This window comes from Monocercomonoides exilis (assembly GCF_001643675.1).
Source record: "Monocercomonoides exilis strain PA203 chromosome Unknown scaffold25-1336746, whole genome shotgun sequence".
NCBI lineage: Eukaryota > Preaxostyla > Oxymonadida > Polymastigidae > Monocercomonoides > Monocercomonoides exilis.
The window spans coordinates 298,578-317,755 of NW_027150570.1; the positions used below are offsets into that span (position 1 = coordinate 298,578).

A 19,178-nucleotide genomic window follows, 5' to 3' on the forward strand; every position below is an offset into this window, starting at 1 on the left:
TTTGAAATGGAGAAAGAGGAATTGAAAATCTCAAGTGTAAAAATGATGAAGGATTTGAGGAGTTGCAATCACAGCAACTGCAATGAAGAAGAAGAGGATTTCTGAATAGATGTTGAAGGAACATGCGAAAAAGATGAAGATGTGAATGAGGAAAAATGTGAGATAATTGCAATAATAATACGCATCAAACTTTTTTTTAAAAAACAGATAAAAACAAACAAATAAAAATTTCAAAATAAATCGTAAACCGGAAGAAGATTGAGATGTGAAAACTGAAACGAAAGGTCAAAAAAAATTATTCGAAATTAGCTGCAAAACAACTTCAAGAAAAATTCAAGGAAAAAAAAATAATAGGAAGAATAAAGCTCTGGTGAATATCTTGAAACAGATGGAGAAATTCACTTTTTGTCTGTTTTTAATTTATGATTCTTTATGATGAATGAAATAATAATTGAGATCTTCTGGTAGTCCAAAGAAATTAGACCTTTCCAAATGTGATTCATAGAAGCTGACTATAATATCTTCATAACCTTCTTCTTCCATCTTTTCGCGCAACTTTCGATTCAACATCATTTTCTGATTTTCTTTTTCATTTTCCTCTTTCGCCTTTCCTTTCAGCCAGCTCCAAGCAAACCAAACAAACGAAATCAAGTTATTCATCTTTTCCTTTTTTCTGCTCAATATTCGAGAAAAGTTATAAAATACATAAGCGCTTAATGTTGTAACTTCGTTGTCAATTGTTGGCCCATGCATTTCCTCCAAAATGAAATCGACAGCCTCTTCACGCAACACACAACCATCAGATTCTGCTTCACGCAAAATGATATTATATAAAAATGAAAAACACTTATATTGTATTTCTCTATTGTTGCCCTTTGCTGCTCTGCACAGATCTATGATGCATCTTGTCAGTTTGACGAATTCTTCTCCATGTATTTGGGCATTTTGAGAATAAAAAACTATTATCACAAGCCACCTCAATAAAAGAATCTCAACTTTCGTTTCTTTTCCTCTTTCTTCTTCTTTCTTCTTCAAATAAACACATTTTGACAGCAATTCCAGTTCTCTTGTTGCTTCTCCAACAAAATGCAATTCATTCAAAACGTTGCTGTTTGGACATTTGTTATAAGTCCATCTGCTTATCAAAAACACCCATGCTGATTGATAGGCAAGTTGTGTCAAATTGTGATTTTTCTGATGATACTTCAAGATTTCTGTCATTCCATTCAAATACAGTCCATTTCCAACACGCTTCATGAAAAAAGCAATTAAAAAATAAATTAAAATAAAAAATTGAAATTGAAATTGAAACAAACGTCTTTAAAAAGGAAAAATTAATTTCATACATGATATGATCTAATATTTGACAAAGCAAGCAAAGCCATTTCCACTTCTTTTTGATTCTCTTCGCTTTCCTCTTTGTTCAATGCAACTTTCAGAAGGCAAGGTACACAAATTGAAAATAATGCCTCTCGAAGACTTTCGTACAGAGAAATATAGCATTCGCAGAGATCAAAAAGAAGCTTTTCATTCTTTTTCTTCTTCTCTTCAACAATCATTTTCTCAAATCTTTCTTGTAAATACGATTTGCAAAGCGAAGTTCCTAAGAAATCTTTCATCGCTTTGCAATACCCCATGTGTTTCAACAACGGAATGGCACTTTCCAAAGATATTTTCCTTTCTTCAATCATTTTGTTCAGTCTGTCGAGCTGTCCATTTGTGAAAACAGAACATAATTCTTCTTTGTTCATTTTATTCATCCGTTTGTTCATTTCTTCGATTTTCTGTTTTTGTTCAATTTCAGAACAATTCTCCAGTTCAGAAAACAATTCTTCAAAATAAACAAAGAAAAGAACGCAATCATCTGGAATTCAAATAAATATTGTTTGCAAACCAGTGAATTTTGTGAATTGAGACTTCTGCATTTTCCCCCAAGTTAATTCATCCAGAAAGCATTCGCAATACACCATTTAGTTCGAAGAATCGCCCAGTTTGAAAGAACAAAATGACAAAAATAAAAACATTGCACAATCAATACAATATAAGCTTTCATACCACACTCATTTGCATTGACATTTTTAACAAGCAACTGTCGAGAAAAGCAATGAATAATTGTTATCTGTTTCTTGTAATGGTTTCATCGATCAAACTGATTTTTCAAATTCATAAAATAACTTATCAGATAAATTTTAGATTATCAAACAAAAATTAGTTGTGAAATTCGTAATATTGTTTTCTTGACAATGTTTGATTACGATAGAAATATATTTAATTTGGCAATTTAAAAAATGAAATCGTGAAAAATAAAACAACAAAAAAGGATATTTGTTTTCATAAATGTTGAATGAGGACAACTATTCATTTGTATTTATCATGTTCTTTATCGGATTGAAGATATCTGCATCTGTTGCCTTTGAAAAGCCAGAGAAAAGAACTGTTTATAAAAACGGCAATTATTTCACTTCATGGAACATTATTGCAAGGAAGAGAGCTGATAGTTGCGATGCAATAAGTTGATGAAAGAGAAAGAGTAAGATTAGAACTTTTTTGGATTTCAGTTTAAAAGAAGGAATGAAAATAAATACAGATTAAAAATACAAAGAAGAAGGGATGAAAGAAATCGAGGGAAAAAGAGAATTTCACGCATTCGGATTGTTTTCGCAAAACGAGAAAGATGAGCAGAACTTGGGTGTGTTGAATAAAGAGTATTGTTGGAAACATCAAAAGCTGGATTTTTATTGAGAAAAAAATGAAAGAAAACAATGCGATTCAATGAAACAAAAAAACAGATGAATAATTAGTTGGATGATTTTCTGCTTTTTTAAAATTCTTGCGGACTTGTGCTTTGTGGAATATTTGAAGGGAAGAAAAGATTTTTCTGAATTCATTTTTGAGCTAAAGCAAATGAGAAATATCAGCAGCAATGCAACATTCAATTGTCAAATGGTTGTTGTGAATCAAGCAAATTCTGTGGAAGCCGTGTTTGGATTTTCATCTTCAAGGTGTGTGCTATCGGAGTGAGTCAATTGATTATTATGCCAATCTTGTTTGAAAAAGCATCACAATCAACATCAGGTGAGCTGTTAATTGTTATCATCTTTGGCTTTCTCTCCACTCTTCATTCTCCTTCCAACAAAGTCTTCGTTTCCTCCTGCTTTGTGTTTGAGTCTGTCTTATTGAAGATCTCCATGGTCTGGTTTCCCATCTCTTGCAGAACAGATATCATGAAACGAACATTAACATTTTCATATCTCATTGCCAACAATGTGGCAGCATCTCCAAATTGTGTCATTCGTGTTCAGTAATTCTCATCTTCAGACTCAAGTCATTTTTTTGATTGCGATTGAATGTCAATCTCCTTGTTCTTCTTCTGTTTTGGTATTTTGAACTGAAAGGATGCAATTTTAAATATTATTCAAAGTTAGCAGGATGGAATCCGAATTCGGATCAAAGGAGCTGAACTGTTCTGCGGAACGACCAAAGGTGCCGAAAGGGTTATCCCTGAGAATAAAAAGCTTCTTTTGATTTTTTGCTGATAGATAGTCTTCTTTTATTTATTTCTTCTCCTCCTTCTTTCTCTTCCTCCTTATCCTTCTTAACAGCATTTTTGTTATTATTGAGAAAGATAACAGTTTGTGGATCGAATTAATAAGAGCATGCATTTAAATATGGAAAATGGAAGTTGATGGAACATGTGTCGAAGATGAATATTAACGTAAATTCGAAAAAGTGAGCTGAAATGAAATGAACAAACAGATTGACTCTTCAAAGAAAGGCAAATGACAAAGATGAGGGAGATATATAATGATCTGGAGAAATTGCATTGGGCAACTTTCGTCCAATCGAAATGAGTGACAAAGACGATTCTGAAGACAGAGAAGTTGGTCCTCCTTCCAGAAGGGGAGTCAGAAAAGGCAGAATTGCATTGTTGTGCGACCACAAACAAGAAGTTATTCTCTTTCACAGAAAACACACAATTTTGTAATAAGATGAAAAAAAGTGAAAAGTTATATTTGTCTGAAAATTGAATTTTGGAATAAATGTTTTCGAAAATAAAAATTAAACTCATCAATAATATGTCATGCGATTATGAAAGTTGTTGAACCATACCATTTCCGAATATGAAGGGATTTCTCTTCCAATCAGCTTACAAAACATCAACATATGTGCTTCCGTGGGGAAAAAAAGGAGAAAACGCATTATCTGAATAAAGACAGCTTGAGGTGTCACATCCTTGAGAATAACACTTGATATGATAAAGGCTGTTGTCTGAAATGGATAAGGATTTGATTAGTTAAAACTTTACGCTTCTACCAAAAACTTCTCATAATTGCAGATTTGCCCTTTGCACAGAAGAAGCAAAAGATTGTTCAAGCACTGATGTTATCAATCTCCATTTTCGTTGTTTTGCAGTGCCTCTCTCAATCATCATTTTTTCCCACATGAATATCCTGTTTTCGATCTTCTCAACCCCTTTTTTCCTGAATAAAATATCTATTTATTTTTTCTTTCCAACATCAATCCTATTGTTGGCTTTCTTCTTTTTCCTTCTTCCAAACACTTTCCATCAAATTTGCTTTTTCATTCCCTGTTCCAATTGAATGCAAAAAATATTCGTTTCACATCTGCTGAATGGATCTCGGCATCTTGCTCTCTTCTGATGTTCTGCTCCACTAACCAAAAGAATGACTTTTTATTCAATCCGTCAAATGCCTGAGTCCTGAAAAGGTGACAATGGAACCATTTTTGTCGTTAACAACAAAATAAAAATCACAAAGTGCAAACATTCAAATTTTAACATTTCAAATAAGAATTGATATCCTTGGCTGTTCAATAGATACAATGAGAATAGAAAGGTTTTATTCGAATAAAAATAACTTATTAAAATAAACAAAGTTTATTCGGAATAAATAATTTTTATTGGAATAAAAAAAATTAAATGGAATAAACTCCGTCTTTTCGGAATAAATTTTTTTAAATTCGAATAAACTTGTGTCACCTGGAATAAACTTTGGTTATTCGAATTATTATTTTTATTCGAATAAAATTTTCTTATTCCAATACAATCTTATGAACATAATTTTCATTAATGTCCCATCGTTGCAAATATTAATCATACGATTCATGCATTCATGGGGAAAAAATAAACAAATTATGTGGGGTATGTTAAACTCGTCAATCTCCCATTCTGTCAATTTATATTCGAGATAAATCAAAGATTTTTGATCGTTGAATCCATAACAACAAACAGAGAAAGAAAAATTATTTTTTTCTTATTCATCGTTGACAAAACTCAGATGTTCAAGAGAAAAGTATGAATGAGGATTTTTATTACATCCGCTTTAAAGTTTTAATGTTTCAAACCTTCTTTTATTTGTGGTGACTTATTTTCTGTTTGAATGGTCAAAAACATTGCGATTAATGTGTTTGACGTGTTTTTACAAATCAGGAGGTTATCATTAATGAAAAAATATTTGGTTTGCAATAGTTGTTATATTTTAATTCTTGTTTGCTGAATATCATTTTATTTTTGTTTTTGAAGGATTGTTATCTGATATGGAGTGTTGTTCTGCTTCTGAACAGAAACCGAAAATTAAAGAAATAAATGATTCATTTTATAAGATGGATAGGAATGAATTCGATTTTATTTTCTCAACGGAGATGTGCAATGAGATTAACAAAATGATTGAAGAAAAGAAAATGAATTTGGAAAATGCGCTTTTGTTGTTGAAGCACATCGGATATATCAAAGAATTACACAAATTTCAGAGCGGAAGCTTTAAATTTTCTTTGCTTCCTGAAAGAATTGAGAAGATGATTTGTGAAGAGTTTCAGAAAAAAGACGGAATGAATAAGAAGATTCTTGTTGATCTCAGTGAATGCTATCTTCTATTGATTGAAGACTTCATCACAAACGACCTGATTGTTATTTGTGTTCCTTACCTTTTGAAAGTGGCATTGAAAAATGAGGAAAACGAAGAGGCACAAAAAGAATTAGAAATTGCTTTATTAGCTTTAAGCAATATTGGTCAGTTTACAGTGTGAAATTTATTCATCACAACACCGATTTTTTTGCTTCATTTTTTGATGTATTTCTGGTTTTTTTTTTTTTTTTTTTTTTTTTTTTTTTTTTTTTTTTTTTTTTGCAGAAGATTCCAAACGAACGTTATTTCAATGAAATAAAAGAAATTATGCAATATCATCAAGAGCATCTCAATCTGACTCGTTTTGCAATTCAGTTTGCTTGGGAGTTTTTAATAAACAGATTATTCTTCGATGGTAGTGAGGAAGAAGCAATTGCGAGTGAGCTGAATTTTGTGGAAGGGGCAAGAAGAGAACTGGAAGTGCTGTCAAAATGTGTTTATTTGAAGAAGAAAAAAGAAGAAAGAGGTAAAGAAACGAAAGTTGAGATTCTTTTGATGATATGGCTCAAAACGCTTGAGATTTATTTTCGCTATTGTCGATTGAGGAATGAAGAATTTGTTGGATTTATTGACAGCCTTGTGAAAGTGCTTCGAGCTGCAAGAGAAAATAAAAGAGAAATCAGTTACAGGTGCATTTATACCTTGAGGGAAGCAGCAAAAAATGAAAGTGTGAGAATTGATGACTTGTTGAGAGAAGGAGCTGTGGAAGCTGTTTTGGAGGAGTTTCATCAGGCAACATTGAATGACAAGAATGCGTTTGAAAGCTTGAGATTTTTTGATTCTGTTTCACGGAGATTGAAAAAATATGCGGATGATGAAATGGAAGAAGAGGAAAGAAAAGAGTTGAAAAGGAAAATATTTGAAAAGATGGAAGAAGTAGGACCTGAAGATAACATCATGAGTTGTTATGAAAGACTAAATTTTCTGAACAGAAAGTATTTAAATATTTACAGATTACCATTAAATATTTCTGATTATTTTGTGAATGCTTGAGGAAATGAGATGCTTTTCACTTTGAAGCACAAAATTTTTCTTTTTCTTTTTTAACACCATTTCTAGAAATACAAAACAAATAAACACATTGTTTATTTCAAATTTCCGATTGCAATTGTTACGAGCTTGTTCAAATTAAGAAATACTTCTTTGATTTTTCAGTTAAATCAAAAAGGCTTGGAGATTCCATAATTTTTCCTTTCCTTTTTTTTTTCCTTTCAAAAACGATACAGGAAAATAAACTCTAAAGATGAGATGCACATTTAATTTGAAAAAATAAAATAAAATAAAATAAAATAAAATAAAATAAAATTAAAATTAAAAACAAAATTAAATTACAAAAATTGAGTTAACCCCCTTTCAAAAATTGAAAATCCAGAAGTTTCCTCACAAAACGACATACACATAAAAAATTGTAGATACAAATATTACAAATCAATTTATCATGTAGCTCATATGCTATTAAACAACTAACAAAGGCAAAAACACATGAAGAAGAAGCAGATCAGATGAAGGCATTGAGCACAAGAAAGAGGGAAAGATCATACAGCTAGGAAAGACACATGAAAATCGAAAATAAAATAAATGATAAAATAAAATGAAAAAGAACAAAATAAAACTGAAGAATTGCAAATCTTAAAGGGATATGAAATTTATTTCGAATACTTTATTCAAAATCAAATAAAAAAGAAAGAAAGTAAGTAAACAAATAAAATTACAAATAAATTTAGAGAGAGCAAAATGAGAAAACCGAAAAAAAAAAAAGAAAAAAAAAATAAGTTTTTTTTTATCCTTTTCAGTTTTCTCTTCCTTCACTCATTTCTCTTCTCATTGCCATCTTCTCATTGCCATCTTCCCTTTGTTTTCTCCTCCTTCAGCAGTCTTGCCAGCCTTTTTGCATTCTTCGACCACATCTGCCCTTTCTGCCTCGCCATCGTCTCAATCTGACTGAAATCGAGTGATTGCTCTACCCTTGTTCGGATGTGGATATCGTCGTTCTTCAGAAATTCTGTCAGAATAAACAGGGCATTCAGAATAAGCTCAGAATAGGGCGAGCTCAAAAGGGAAATGCATTTCGTGTCTGTGAGATTGGAGAGGAGCATCTGGTGGTTGGCTGTTGAGGGAAAAAAATAAAGGAAAAGCAAAAGAAAAGAAAAGAAAAGAAAAAAATAAAAAATAAAAAATAATGTCAATTAAGAATTTGAAGTTTAAAAAAGAAAAAATAGAAAAAAAAGAAAAAAGAAAAAATTCAAAAAAATCATCAACAACAGATAGCATTATCCATTAAAAAACATAATTTTATTCATGTTCTTTTTCATATCATTTTCATTTCATTTCACTTCAGTTTTCCCCCTTCCCAAAACTCTCCCAAATCATACGGTGATGCACTGCCAGCGCACACAGTCCGCTAAGCAGATTCCTCTTGTGCTGCACTCTTTCTGCTCTGTTCTCTATCACTCCCCAGCTGAACCTCACCACTGCCCCAAACGAATGTGGAGCAGGAAATCCATTGAACAGATGGAAAAGAGAGCGTGCTGCATTGATTTTGTCCTCCTTTCCTGGCTCTTCCTGGAAAATGGCAAACAAAACTCCGCTTCCTCCTTCCATCTCCACCTCATCTCTGAACGGATTCACTCTTTTGTACCCTTCCGCATTCGATCCTGTGATAAGGATGTTGCACAGGGCTGTGAGAGAAAGCGAGAATTGAATGTGTTTTTTGATTCGCTCCATCAAAAGAGGAATACAGCCATCTGCCACCAGCTTCTTCACTATGGAGAAGGAGTCTGGCAGTGTGAAACGCAAAAATGCTCTTACAGGAACATCCAATTCACAATTTTTCTCTTTTATTTCGTTCATTTTTGGTCTTTGTTTTGATTTTGATTCAATTTCAATTTCAGTTTCAGTTTCAGATTCATTTGGCAAAGCAAGCAAGTTCACAAGGCAACTGCTGAGTGAAGGAGAAGAGGCAAAGACATCCGCAGTGTGTTGAATGTTCCCATTCAGTGATGTGTTTATGATTTGACACAGATCAATCTTCAGAGAGAAAGGAGGGCTGAGCGAAAGAGCAGCAGAAATGAGAGAAAAGAAAGAGGAAGAGATGATTGCGCAGCGTTGGGTAGAGTCAGAAGAAGAAAGAAGAGAAAGAAGAGGAGGAATGAAAAGACAGTGAGAGGAGAGAGAGGGAGAGAGAGAAAGATCGGTGGAGGAAAGAGAAGAAATGGGGTGAGAGAGAGGGAAGGAAGAAGAAGAAGAAGAGGAGGAGGAGGAGGAGGAAGGAGAAGAAGAAGAGGGAGAAGAAGAAAAGGAGGAAGGAGACATGAGTTGAAGTGAACGAGAGGATTTTGGAGTGGATGTGGAAGCAAATGAAGAAGAAGAAGCGAAAGAAGAATTCATTTCATTGTCTTCTGAAGAAGATGAAGAAGAAATAGAAACTTGAGGAATGAACTTCTGAACCAGCAAATGCATTTTGTCGAGAATTTTGATAAGTTTTTCTTCTTCTGGATGAATTTCCGGTTTAATTGGTTCATCTTCCAAGTGAATTGAAGAGCTTTCTGTTGATTTTAGTTCAATTTCTTCTTTTTCTTCTTTCTCCTTCTTATTGTCTTTTTTGTTATCTTCTTCTTCTTCTTCTTCTCTTTCTTTCTTTTCCTCTTTAATTTTCTCTTCTTCTCTCTCTTTCTTTTCTTCTTCTTTTCTATCGTAATCTTCATCATCTTTGTCATCATCATCATTTTCTTTCTCTTCAATCGCTCCAAAACGAGGAAAAGTGTTCTTTTCATCCAAAATGGCAGAAGAATCATCTTTTCTTTGGAAAGTTCTTCTTTCTTTCTCTTCTTCTTCTCTTTCTTCTTCTCTTTCTCTTTCTTTATCTTTTTCTCTTCTCTTCTCTTCTCCTTCCTCTTCTTCCTCTTCCTCTTCCTTCTCTTCCTCTTTCTCTTTCTCCTCTTTCTCTTCCTCCTCTTCCTCTTCCTCTTCTTTTCTCTCTCTCTTCTCTTTTCTCTTTATTTCTCTCTTTCCTAAGGAATATCTTATTGCAGAAGCTGAAGCTGAAGTTGATTTGTTATCTTCTTCTTCTCTTCCTTCTCTTCCTTCTTCTTCTCTTTCTCTCTCTCCTTCTTCTCTTTCTCTTTCTTTCTTCATCTCCTCTATTTCCTTCTTCAATCCTTCGATTTCTTTCTCTTTCTCTTCCATTTTCTTTTCCATTGCTTCTTTCTCTTCTTCCATTTCTTCTTTTTCTTTCAATAGTTCTTCTTTCTTTTCCTTCAATTTCTTAATTTTCTCCTTCATTTTCTCTTTTTCTTCTTTCAATTTTGCTATTTCTTCTTCTTTTTCCTTCAAAGAAATCTTCAAAACTTCTTTTTCTTTTTCTCTTTCGTCTTTTTCTTCCTTTTCTTCTTTCTCTTCCTTTTCTTCTTTCTCTTCTTTCTCTTCTTTCTCTTCTTTCTCTTCCTTTTCTTCTTTCTCTTCTTTCTCTTCTTTTTCTTCCTTTTCTTCTTTTTCTTCCTTTTCTTCCTTTTCTTCTTCTTCTCTCTTCAAATTCTTCAAATTTTCTTCCATTTCTTTCTTCTCCTTCTCTAATTTCTTCATTTCTTCCATCTTCTTCTTCATTCCTTCTTCAAACACGTTCATTTTCCCTTCGATTTCATTCAGAAATTCATTTGCGATTCTTTCCTTCTCTTCCATTTTCTTCTTCATTTCTTCTTCTTCTTCTTCTTTTTCTCTTAAAATAACATGCAATTTCTTTATTTCTTCTTCTTTCTCCTTTTCTCTTTCTTCTTTTTCTTCTTTTTCTTCTTTTTCTTCTTTTTCTTCCTTTTCTTTCTTCTTCTCTTCTTCTTCTTCTTCTCTCTTCTTCTCCTCTTTCTCCTTCATTTCCTTCATTTCCTTTGAAATCTTCATAATTTCTTCTTCTTTCTCTTCCTTTTCTTTCTCTATTTCTTTCTTCTCTTCTCTTATTTCTTCTATTTGTATTTCCAGTTCTTTATTTCTTTCTTTCAATTTCTTTATTTCTTCTTCTTTCTCCTTTTCTCTTTCTTTCCTTTCTTCTTCTTCTTTCTTCTTCTTCTCTTCTTCTCTTTCTCTTTTTTCTCTTTCTCTTTCTTCTCTTTCTCTTTCTTCTCTTTCTCTTTCTTCTCTTTCTCTTTCTTCTCTTTCTCTTTCTCTTTCTTCTTCTTCTTCTTCTTCTTCTTTCTTCTTTTTCTCTTCTTCTTCTCTTTTCTCTTCCTCTTCCTCTTCCTTTGCTTCTTTCTCTTTTATTCCTTTCACTTCCATAATTATTGGAATAGATCCTTTTTCTTCTTCTTCTTCTTTTTCCTCTTCTTCTTTTTCTTCACCTTCCTTCTCTTTCTCTTCTCTTTCTTTCTCTCTCTTCTTTCTCTCTTCTTCAAGTTGCACTCTCAAATTCATTATTTCTTGTTCATATTTCTTCAAAAGTTCATTTTCTTCTTTCTTCTTTTCTTCTTCTTTCTCTTTTTCTTCTTCTTCTTCTTTCTCTTTTTCTTCTTCTTCTTCTTTCTCTTCTTTCTCCTCTTCTTTCTCTTTTTCTCCTTCTTTCTCTTCCTTTTTATCTTCTTTCTCTTTCTCCTTCTCTTCCTTCTCCAAAGGCATCAATTTCTTCTTACTTGATGCTTCTTTCAACTTCTTCACTTGCTTCTCATAAATTCTTCGGATTTCTTCATCTTCTTCATTCAATTTCATCATTTTGCTCTCAATTTTCTCGTTTTCTCCTTCTTTCTCTTTCTCTTTCTCTTCTTTTTCTTTTTCTTCTTTTTCTCCCTTTTCTCCTTCTTTCGCTTCTTTTTCTCCTTCTTTTTCTTTCTTCTCTTCTTTCTCTTCTTCTTCCTTTTCTTTCTCTTCTTTCACTTCCATTATTATTGGAATATATCCTTTCACTTCATCTTTTTCCTCTTTTTCTTTCTCTTCTTTCTTTTCGTTTGCTTCATTCATCATTTGCTTTAATTCTTCATTCTCTTTCATCAAATTCTCTATTCTTAACTTCATTTCTTCTTTCTCTTCATCTTTTTCCTTTTCCTTTTCCTTCTCTTTCTCTTTCTCTTCAATCATCATCTTCTTCAATTCTTCGTTCTCTTTCATTAAATTCTCTATTTTTCTTTCCTTCTCTTCTTTTTCTTCTTTCTCTTTCGTTTCTCTTTCTTCTCTTTCTCTTTCTCTTTCTCTTTCTCTTTCTCTTTCTCCTTCTTCTCTCTCCTCTTCTTCTTTCTCTTCTTCCATCTTTCTTTTCAATTCTTCTAATTCTTTCTTCATCTTTTCATTTTCCTCTTTTAATTCTTTTATCATTTCTCTTTCTCTTTCTCTTTCTCTTTCTCTTTCTCTTTCTCTTTCTCTTTCTTCTTCTTCTCTCTTCTCTTTCTCTTCAACTATCATTGGAATAATTTCTTTCTCTTCTTTCTCTTCTTTCTCTTCTTTCTCTTCTTTCTCTTCTTTTTCTTCTTTCTCTTCTTTCTCTTCTTTTTCTTCTTTTTCTTCATTTTCTTCATTTTCTTCATTTTTCTCTTCTTCTTTCTCTCCTTTTTCTCTTTCTTCTTTTTCCTTCTCCTTTTCTTCTTTCTCTTCCTCCTCTTTTTCCTTTTCCTTTTCTTTTTGTTCTTCTTTTTCCTCTTTCTCTTCCTTCTCTTCCTCTTTCTCTTCATCTTTCTCTTTCTTCTCTTTTTCTTTTTCTCTTTCTCTTTCTCTTTCTTCTTTCTCTTTCTCTCTCATTTTTCTTTCCTCTTCTAATTCTGCTCTTAAATTCATTATTTCTTGTTCATATTTCTTCGCAATTTCATTCTCTTCTTCCTTCTCTTTCTCTTCTTTGTCATTCTCTTCTTCTTCTTTTTCTTCAGTTTTCTCTTCTTCTTCCTTCTCTTCTTCCTTCTCTTCTTTTTCTTCTTTCTTTTCTTCTTCTTCTTCTCTTTTCTCTTTCTCTTCTTCTTCTTCGTTCTTTTCTTTTCCTTTTTCTTTCTCTTTCTCTTTCTCCTTTTCTTTCTCTTCAATAATCTTCTTTCTCAACTCTTCATTCTCTTTCATCAAATTTTCAATTCTTTTCTCTTTTTCTTCTTTTTCTCCTTCTCCTTCTCCTTCTCCTTCTCCTTCTTCTTTCTCTTCCTTCTCTTCCTTTTCCCCTTCCTTTCCTTCTTTCTCTTTCTCTTTCTCTTTCTCTTTCTCTTTCTCTTTCTCTTTCTCTTTCTCTTTCTCTTTCTCTTTCTCTTTCTCTTTCTCTTTCTCTTTCTCTTTCTCTTTCTCTTTCTCTTTCTCTTTCTCTTTCTCTTCATTCATTATTATTCTCAGCTCTTCATTCTCCTTCTTTAACTTCTTCATCTTCTCTTCCATTTCTTCTTTCTCTCTTTTTGCTCTTTCTGCTTTTTTCTTCGTTTCTTCTATCAAATTCTCATATTCTTTTAGTTTCTCTTCATTTATTGAAATATCTTCCTCTTCTTCTTCTTTCCTTTCTTCTTCTTCTTCTTCTTTCCTTTCTTTTTCTTCTTCTTCATCTTTCTTCTCTCCCTTCTCTTCTCGTTCTTCCTTTTCTTCTTCTTTCTCCTTCTCCTTCTCCTGCTCTTTCTCTTTCTCTTCTTCTTCTCCCTTTACTTCTTCTTTCTCTTCTTTCTCTTCATCTTTTTCCTTTTCTTCTTTCTCTTCATCTTTTTCCTTTTCTTCTTTCTTTTCTTCTTTCTCTTTCTCTTCTTCTTTCTCTTTTTTCTTTTCTTTCTCCTCCTCCTCTTCCTTCTCTTCTTTCACTTCAATTATAATTGGAATATTCTCTTTTTCTCTTTTCATCTTTTCTATTTCTTCTTTCAATCTTCGAATTTCTTCTTCTTTCTCTTTCTCTCTCTCCTTCTCCTTCTCTTCCTCTTCCTCTTTTCCTTCTTTCTCTCTTTCTCTTTCTCTTTCTCTTTCTTCTTTCTCTCTCTCTCTCATTTTTCTTTCTTCTTCAAGTAGAATTCTCAACTTCAATATTTCTTGTTCATATTTCTTCATAACTTCTTCCTTTTCTTCTTCATTTTCTTTTCCTTCCTTCTTCTTCTCTTCTTTCTCTTTCTCCTTCTCCTTCTCCTTCTCTTCTTCAATCATCTTCTTCTTCAATTCTTCATTCTCCTTCATTAAAATCTCTATTTTCTTTTCTTTCTCTTCTTCTCCTTCTTTTTCTCCTTCTTCTTTCTTTTCCTTTTCTTTTCCTTTCTCTTCTTCCTTTTCATTTGTTAAATTCATCATCATTCTCAAAACTTCGTTCTCTTTCAATAAATTCTCTATTCTTTTCTCTTTCTCTTCTTCATTTTCTTCTTCTTCTTCTTCCTTCTCTTTCTCTTCTTTCTCTTTCTCCTTTTCTTTCTCCTTCTCTTTCACTTCTTCAATCATAATCTTCCTTAAAACTTCGTTCTCTTTTAGAAGATTTTCAATTCTCAATTTCATTTCTTCCTTCTCTTCATCATCTTCTTTTTCTTCTTCTTTCTCTTCTTTTTCTTTCTTTTCTTCCCCTTCTTTCTCTTCCTTTTTCTCTTCTTCTTCCTCTTCCTTCTCTTCTTTCACTTCAATTATAATCGGAATATTCTCTTTTTCCCTTCTTAACTTTTCTATTTCTTCTTTCAGTCTTCGAATTTCTTCTTCTTTCTCCTCTTCCTTTTTATCTTCTTTCTCTTTCTCTTTCTCTTCAACAATCATTGGAATAATTTCTTTCTCTTCTTTTTCTTCATTTTTCTCCTCTTCTTTCTCCTCTTTCTCTTTTTCTTCCTTTTCTTCTTTTATTTCAATGATAATCGGAATAGTTTCTTCTTTCTCTTTCTTCTTTTTCTCTTCTTCAAGTTGCATTCTCAAATTCTTTATTTCTTGTTCATATTTCTTCAAAAGTTCGCTTTCTTCTTTCTCCTTTTCTTTCTCTTCTTCTTCTTCTTTCCCCTCCTCTTCTTTCTCCTCCTTTTTATCTTCCTCTTTTTCTCCTTCTTCCTCTTCTTTCTCTTCTTTCACTTCAATTATTATTGGAATATTCTCTTTTTCTCTTCTCAACTTTTCTATTTCTTCTTTCAATCTTCGAATTTCTTCTTCTCTTTCTTTTTCTTTCTCCTTTTCTTTCTCTTCTTCTTTCTCTTTCTCTTTCACTTTCACTTCTTCAATCATGATCTTCCTTAAAACTTCGTTTTCTTTTAGCAAATTCTCTATTCTTAATTTCATTTCTTCTTTCTCTTCCTCTTCCTCTTCCTTCTCTTCTCCTTCTCTCTTTTCTTTCTCCTTTTCTTTCTCTTTCTCCTTCTCTTCTTCAATCATCTTCTTCTTCAATTCTTCGTTCTCCTTCATTAAAATCTCAATTCTTCTTTCTTTCTCTTCTTTCTCTTCTTTTCCTTTTTTCTCCTCTTTTTCTTCTTCTCCTTCTTCTTTCTCTTTCTCTTCTTCTTTCTCATTCGTCATATTCATCATCATCCTTAACACCTCATTCTCTTTCAATAAATTCTCAATTCTTTTCTCTTTCTCCTCCTCCTCCTCCTCTTTTTCTTCTTCCTTCTCTTTCTTCTCTTCCTTTTCTTCTTCTTTCTCCTTCTCCTTCTCCTTCTCTTTCCCCCTTTCACTTTCTTCTATCATGATTTTCCTCAACACTTCGTTTTCTTTCAATAGATTTTCTATTCTTTTTTCCATTTCTTCTCTCATTCTTCGATTCTCTTCTTCTCGTTCTTCTTTTTCTTTTTCTTTTTCTTTTTCTTTCTTTTCTTCTTTCTCCTCTTTCTCTTTCTCTTTCTCTTTCTCTTCATCTTTCTCCTTCTCTTCTTCTTCTTTCTCTTCTTTCACTTCAATAATTATTGGAATATTCTCTTTTTCTCTTCTTAATTTTTCTATTTCTTCTTTCAATCTTCGAATTTCTTCTTCTCTTCCTTCCTTTTTATCTTCTTTCTCCTTCTCTTTCTCTTCAATCATCTTCTTCCTCAATTCTTCATTCTGCTTCAATAAATCTTCAATTCTTTTCTCTTTCTCTTTCTCTTTCTCTCCTTCTTTCTCTTCTTTCCCTTCTTTCTCTTCTTTCCCTTCTTTCTCATCTTTCTCATTCGTAACATTCATCATAATTCTTAATACCTCGTTTTCTTTCAATAGATTCTCTATTCTTTTCTCCTTTTCTTTCTCTTCTTTCTCGTTCGCTTCTTCCATCAGATTTCTTAACACATCGTTCTCTTTTATCAAGTTTTCTATTCTCTTTTTCATCTCTTCTTTCTCTTCGTCTCTTTCCTTCTCCTCTTCTTCTTCTACAATAACAGCTTCAAATTCATTATCTCTTGAATATTCTTCTTTCTCCTTCTTCTCATCTTCCTCTTCTTTCTCCTTCTCTTCCTTCTCCAATGGCATAAATTTCTTCTTGCTTGATGCTTCTTTCAACTTCTTCACTTGCTTCTCATAAATCCTCCGGATTTCTTCGTCTTCTTCGTTCAATTTCATCATTTTGCTCTCAATTTTCTCGTTTTCTCCTTCTTTCTCCTTCTCCTCTTCTTTCTCTTCTTTCTCTTCTTTCACTTCAATTATAATTGGAATATTCTCTTTTTCCCTTCTCAATCTTTCTATTTCTTCTTTCAATCTTCGAATTTCTTCTTCTTTTTCCTTCTCTTTCTCTTTCTCCCTTTCTCTCTCTTTCTTTTCCTTCTCCTCAATTTTTTCTTTCTCTTTCTCTTCAATCATTCTTTGCCTCAATTCTTCATTCTCTTTCAAAAGATTCTCTATTTTCTTTTCCTTTTCTTCTCCTTTCTCATCCTTCTCTTCTTTTTCATCTGAAACATTCATCATAATTCTTAATACCTCATTCTCTTTCAGCAAATTCTCTATTCTTTTCTCTTTCTCCTTCTCTTCTTTCTCATTCGCTTCTTCCATCAGATTTCTCAACACATCATTTTCCTTTAGGAGGTTTTCAATTCTTTTTGCCATTTCTTCTTTCTCTTCATCTTTCTCTTTCTCTTTCTCTTTCTCAATCTTTTCTTTCTCCTTCTCTTCAATCATTTTCTTTCTCAGCTCTTCATTTTGTTTCAAAAGATCTTCAATTCTTTTCTCTTTCTCTTTAACCTCTTCCTTTCCTTCTTCTTTCTCATTCGTAACATTCATCATCATCCTTAGCACTTCATTTTCTTTCAGCAAATTTTCCATTCTTTTCTCTTTCTCTTTCTCTTCTTTCTCATTCGCTTCTTCCATCAGATTTCTTAACACATCGTTCTCTTTTAACAAATTTTCTATTCTCTTTTCCATCTCTTCTTTCTCTTCGTCTCTTTCCTTCTCCTTCTCTTTCCCTTTCACTTCTTCGTCATCCATCAAACTTCTTAGCACTTCATTCTCTTTCAACAAATTCTCTATTTTTTTCTCTTTCTCTTCACTTTCTTCAATCTCTTTCTCTTCTCTTTCTCTTTCTTCCCTCTCTCTTTCCTCTTTCTCTCTCTCAATTTCCTTCTCCCTCTTCTCCCTCTCTGCCTCCATCTCCCCCACTTTCTCCTTCAGCTCCTCGTTCTCCTTCGATAGCGACTCATACATCGCACTAAACTTCGCTTCGATGCTCGAAAACATTTTCTTTTTCTCATCGTTTTTCTTCTGGCTGTCCATCTGCTTCCTCATCTTCTCTGCTTCTCTCTCAAACTCTGCCTTTTCCCTTCTGAACTGCTCTTTCTCTGCCTCCAGCGCTGCCAGCTTCTGCTCTGCCTCTTCTTTCTCCCGCACAATCTCCCTCTTCCGCTCTTTCTTGTCCGCCAGCCGCTGCTCATACTGCTTCAGCTGCAGTTCCAGTGAGTTTGCTCTCTCCTTCTCTTCCTCGGCTGCTCCGGTTGCTTCCTCCATCTCCTTCTTCTGCGCTGCTTCTCTGTCCTTCATTTCCTCCAGCTCATCCAGCAGCGCATCTTTCTCCTCTGCCCACGCCTCTTTCTGTCTCTCAATCTCTTTCGCTTTCTCCGCCAGCTTCTTGTTATTCTCCTCAGAAAGCCTGCTAAGCTGCTCTTCCATTTCTCCAAGTTTTGCCTCAAACATTTCTGTTCGTTCATTTATTTCCTTCAGCTCTTCCTCTTTTGATGCCAGCTGCGTATGTGCTTTGTTTAATTGAGCTTTTAAGACAGTGACTTGTTCGCGCAGCACATTGGGCTAAATAGATGCGGAAATTGATAAATAATGAAATAGAAATTCGAGTAAAATGTTATAAATTTTATTTTTATTTTTTGAATGAATATTTGAGAATATTTAAAAAAGCATATATCAAATTTTAATTGCAAAAATAATGAAAATGACAGAACAAATTTTGTAAGAAAAGAACAACGATAATTCATACATCTGTAGACGTTGCAATAATTGAGCTTTTATTGTGCTCATGCGCATTTGCATCATCATAGTTATCGCTTTTCGAATGAGCATTTATTTCTGTTTTCTTGCTATTCGATCCTCCTTTATGAATGCCTGAGACAACGGAGCGTTCTGCTTCCCCTTCCAATAAAGCATCAGCCTCTGGTTGAACGATGTTTTCCTGTTGCATAATGCAATTATGGTTAAATAAAATTATTATTGTTTTGAATATTCAAAATTTTTGAAAGTTGCTTGTTGTATATAAAAAATCAAAATCAAATTTTCATTGAAATAATCATTTGAATGAAATCGAGTTTTATTTCTGAATTTGTTTAATATTATTTCCAATTTTCTGCAAAACATAAATGGTGGAAATGAAATGATTGCATATTCACCATGTTTTTATCGATAATTTCAAAGTCGTTGAAATTATTTCAATTTGGGGCATAATTCTTTCATTTATGAAAAAAACAACAATTTGTTCCAAACTATTTCCTCAACCTTATAATGAGAAATCTTTCATTCTCACATCAAAAACACATAGGAAATTTTTCAAACATTTCAAAATTTTTTTAATGTGCAGAATGGAACAAAATTCATAAAGCAAAAAATTTAGTCCCATTTTTAATTAACCACAAAAAATGTTAAGGTTATCTTTTCTTTTCTTTTCTTTTCTTTTCTTTTCTTTTCTTTTTCTTTTTCTTTTTCTTTTTTTTGTCAATTAACATTTCTTCTTTCTGCTAATAATTAAAATATTTCTTTATCTTATTATTCATCGAATTGTGTTATAAGAAATAATAATCTTTCGTATTTATTAAAAAAGAAGTACATTTAGAAATTATATCTTTTTTCATATATTCTTCGTAATAAACACGAACTTGAAATCGACTTTTTTTCGAAAATAATCTTATGAAAATAAGTTTTGCAAAACTGGAAAATGAACTTTTAAAAAATATTTCTCATTTGACGTGTTATTTATTT

The 19,178-nt window shown here is 32.6% G+C and overlaps 3 protein-coding genes across 3 annotated transcripts; 1 reads left to right on the forward strand and 2 right to left on the reverse strand.

The window, feature by feature from the left end:
* Positions 1 to 175: 175 nt before the first annotated feature.
* MONOS_14995 (uncharacterized protein) lies at positions 176 to 2,124 on the reverse strand. The gene is made up of 4 exons (XM_067867841.1): positions 2,056 to 2,124; positions 1,895 to 1,919; positions 1,347 to 1,831; positions 176 to 1,251 (listed from the first exon to the last, which is right to left on the reverse strand). The coding sequence occupies exons 1-4, from the start codon at positions 2,074 to 2,076 to the stop codon at positions 421 to 423; spliced, it is 1,362 nt and encodes a 453-aa protein (XP_067726523.1). The 5' UTR covers positions 2,077 to 2,124; the 3' UTR covers positions 176 to 420.
* Positions 2,125 to 5,237: 3,113 nt separating this feature from the next.
* Positions 5,238 to 7,016, forward strand: MONOS_17634 (uncharacterized protein). Its single transcript, XM_067870572.1, has 4 exons — positions 5,238 to 5,312; positions 5,450 to 5,477; positions 5,543 to 6,039; positions 6,150 to 7,016. Exons 1-4 carry the CDS (start codon positions 5,298 to 5,300, stop codon positions 6,915 to 6,917), a joined length of 1,308 nt encoding a protein of 435 aa, XP_067726524.1. The 5' UTR covers positions 5,238 to 5,297; the 3' UTR covers positions 6,918 to 7,016.
* Positions 7,017 to 7,101: 85 nt separating this feature from the next.
* Positions 7,102 to 18,387, reverse strand: MONOS_12614fu14996 (uncharacterized protein; the record flags this gene model as incomplete). The annotated part of the gene is made up of 3 exons (XM_067865248.1): positions 7,102 to 8,031; positions 8,297 to 18,002; positions 18,187 to 18,387. 3 exons carry the CDS (start codon positions 18,385 to 18,387, stop codon positions 7,760 to 7,762), a joined length of 10,179 nt encoding a protein of 3,392 aa, XP_067726525.1. The 3' UTR covers positions 7,102 to 7,759.
* Positions 18,388 to 19,178: the final 791 nt, after the last annotated feature.

What these genes read in the sequence shown, in the direction of transcription:
- MONOS_14995 (XM_067867841.1), bottom strand. Translation starts at nt 2,076, where the DNA reads ATGTCAATGCAAATGAGTGTG. An exon ending in TCAATTCACAAAATTCACTG is followed by an intron (nt 1,832 to 1,894) that starts GTTTGCAAACAA and finishes TTTATTTTGAAG; the next exon opens with AATTGTTTTCTGAACTGGAG. An exon ending in CAAATATTAGATCATATCAT is followed by an intron (nt 1,252 to 1,346) that starts GTATGAAATTAA and finishes TTTTTCATGAAG; the next exon opens with CGTGTTGGAAATGGACTGTA.
- MONOS_17634 (XM_067870572.1), top strand. An exon ending in CATTAATGAAAAAATATTTG is followed by an intron (nt 5,478 to 5,542) that starts GTTTGCAATAGT and finishes TTGTTTTTGAAG; the next exon opens with GATTGTTATCTGATATGGAG. An exon ending in GCAATATTGGTCAGTTTACA is followed by an intron (nt 6,040 to 6,149) that starts GTGTGAAATTTA and finishes TTTTTTTTGCAG; the next exon opens with AAGATTCCAAACGAACGTTA.